The 3,182-nt window shown below is 42.7% G+C and overlaps 1 protein-coding gene across 1 annotated transcript in view; it reads right to left on the bottom strand.

The window, feature by feature from the left end:
* Positions 1–777: 777 nt before the first annotated feature.
* The window catches only part of SARC_07114 (hypothetical protein), a 4,020-nt gene continuing 1,615 nt past the window's right edge, over positions 778–3,182 (bottom strand). Inside the window, exons 2-5 of the mRNA XM_014298948.1 lie at positions 2,461–2,644; positions 1,867–2,106; positions 1,395–1,463; positions 778–1,120 (exon numbers count right to left, since the gene is read on the bottom strand). Of these exons, the coding sequence (XP_014154423.1) occupies positions 905–1,120; positions 1,395–1,463; positions 1,867–2,106; positions 2,461–2,644 (709 nt within the window). The 3' untranslated portion in view covers positions 778–904. The remainder of the gene's footprint in view (positions 1,121–1,394; positions 1,464–1,866; positions 2,107–2,460; positions 2,645–3,182) is intronic.

Raw genomic sequence — 3,182 nt, 5'->3', positions numbered from 1 at the left:
TTATTGCACGTTGTTTTTATTTATGAATTTGCACTGCACGTTGTTTTTATTTATTTATTTATAGTGTACGATGTATTTATTTATGCTAAGAGTACATGTGTAGCCACACAATTGGCTCAGAATTGGCGCGTATAAGGCACGAATAGATTTCAAGCAAACATGTTGTCGATCTGATCATGACAGGCATACGTGTCAGACTTAAGGATCGCAGGTATAAGCGTCGGTTGAGCGTCAGACTTAGGAATCGCAAGGTTAAGTGTCAGACTTAAGACGAGTCGCAGGCGTAAGCGTCTTTAGCGGTCGCACGCATAAGAGTCAGGCTTGGTGGCCGCAAAATTAAGTCGCAATTTCAGCGCGTCAGACTTATGCAGCAGGCAGTGGTCGCAAAACCAAAAGTCAGTCTTAGTGGTTACGGTATTAACAAATCACCAAAAAACAAACATTCACTTGAGTGGCCGTCATGAGTTCATGACCCTCTCAGGCTCTGACCTATGTCACCCGAGCCTATCATAAGAGAGAGAGAAGGCTATGCTCTGAGGGCCTGAGGCTCTGGGGAGAGAGAGAGAGAAGAAAAAAAAATGACAAGTCATCTTTCTCCCTCGGCCGGGGCCCGAGGCTCGTCCCTACGAGACATCGATGTTTTCAGAAAGAGCCCCGTCCTCCAGGTGTGTCTGGCTGTGTGCCGTGTGGACGAGCGTCGAAGACACAAGCTTCAGCTGAAAAGTAACAAACCCTGTCAACACTCTACACCTCATGTCGATTAGACTGGGTTCATTTGTAGTCATATCAGGGCCTTTCCAAATGTGATGCGAGCCGCCACCTTACGCGTATAATCTTTTACTCTGACAGCATGCGCTCACTTGTGTTTGTTTGTACACGGCCAAACGGACCTTTTACTGTTTTCTCATATCAAGTCGTACTGGCCATATATCCGACCTATAATGGTGATTATGAGACTCATACCTGCCACTAATGACGAGTCCAATTCACCATAGGAATTTATGACTACAGTGTCCTTCTGTCTATAGTCCAATAGTTGTTTCATAATCCCCCTTAGTGTAGATGTTAGATCTGGAGATGTCGTCTCTAGGCACGTAAAGAGCGCAAAAGCCCACTCCAGCTATTTAGAATTACAGGAAGGAGTTATTTGTTTAGATTTTTTGAATAGCGACTTTGATAGCAATTTGTAAGTGGAGGGCTAACAGCGCTTCAACATCACACACACAACATATGACTAAGAATATGGAGTCTGGAATAGACCACTCAAGTGCAAAGCGATGTTGGTATATGAAAATAAATTGTGACCAACAACAGCAAACGCAGTGCTAGATATATAGCACAAAGTGACAACGTGCGATAGGGCAATATTCACCAGAACTTTAGCCGAGGCATACCTGTGATATAGTCGGTGGTTTCAGTCGCCATTCCGAAGCGAGGAGCCCCAGAAGCGAGCAGATCGATTTCTGACGGGAGTAAAACGAAATCAGAAATACTGGAAAACATGAGCCTTGTGTTATAGTAAAGAATATATGCTTCACTACCTCATCTGGAATCATTAAAGCTGATACGCTTTTAATTTCCCGGAGGAATTTTTGTGCGTGAAATGTAATGAGGCATCCCAGAGGTATAAGCGCCACAGTACTAGTATACAGAATGTAAATACGATTGACTCACCCTACTCGTACCTACTTAAACATCATTTGGGAAAATACTGACGTTTCTATACGTCTCCAACTGCTCTACGTTACAAATTCGGACAAGCCACGCACTCGTATCTACACGACAACTAGCAATTAACACAACTATCACATATATGTAATCTGACTTGCACACAAAGCTGAGATAGGCGCAAAACATACGACATACGTGCGATATTGTAGAAACTGCCCTTAGGATAGGTCGAGACTCTATAGTGCTAGCTTCTGAACCCACTGTTATGTCGGATTCGCCGATAGTCAACGATGCTTTACCGAGAAATATTAGCTTCCACTGGTTTCGGTTACTAAGGGGTGGCAAAATAACCTTTGCCTTGGTTAAAGATCCGTCCAAGTTCTTCTGTTCGGCTAGGTCCGCTTTAGCTGTATAGCTCTGCCAGCTGCGGACAATCTACATCGACATCAATGTGGTCTGAGATATTAATATACTATGCCTGTCTCCAGGACTGGCGAAGATCCCTGAAAACCAGCTGTTCTGGCAGTGTGAATTGGAATACGGCTTGCCTTTGCGTTAATCCCATACTATTCGATGCACAACAGTCAGATGAAAGTATTCGCCACGAACAGGAACTCGGGTACGGGACTAAAGTCAATCTTCCGTATCTGTTCGCATGCTTATTCTGTACACACCAGACTCACTATCACAACAAATAAATACAGCTTGAGATTGTACATAATCAAACGAGAGAAAAAAAACAAAAAACAAAAAATGAGGAATCACAACACGATGATTATATAGACACACCTCGCCTGCCAGTTTGAATTCATCGAGTACATATCTTTCCCAGTCTTCTGAGGGCAGTCGTTCGGGTGGCCCACGATTGGATGTGTCACTCAATTGTGGTATGGCTACGGTTTGTTGTATATCGTACAGGCGCGGATTTACGGTCGACGAGGTCATCGTGCTTGCATACTGCCTCGCCTCGTGCCTGTCGTTTGGTGTTATACATCAATATCGCCAAAACTTCAAACAGTGCCAGAACTATTGACATATACTACCACAGTTGCGAAGATAATACAGCAGGGAAATGAATATGTCATTGTTCTTTAAAGTTGCTGAATGTGTATGAGCAAAACGATAGAAGGGCGAAGTCTCCGGCGAATCGATTTGTCTTGTGGATTTAAAAAAATCGAGTTCGTTGTTTCCAGTACGATTAAACAAGCTTGTCCATGATAAATATGCGGACGAAAAACGACGACTCCGGCAAGCCCAAACATAGGACATTTACAAATATCTATCACAACAACATACAATTACAGTTTTACAATATTACACTTCTATTTCGTGAATCTATGCCCTAACTATCTATCTGTCTAACAACACCTCTACCTAATTATATACCCACCAACGTATATATACATACATATATATGCATATTATATATATATATATATACACATATATATGTATCTACACACACACGCACACACACACACACACACACACACACACACACACACACACAC

Source organism: Sphaeroforma arctica (genome assembly GCF_001186125.1).
Source record: "Sphaeroforma arctica JP610 unplaced genomic scaffold supercont1.543, whole genome shotgun sequence".
NCBI lineage: Eukaryota > Ichthyosporea > Ichthyophonida > Sphaeroforma > Sphaeroforma arctica.
Note: the sequence above shows the minus strand (reverse complement) of the source record. Positions and strands in the feature narration are given on the sequence as shown.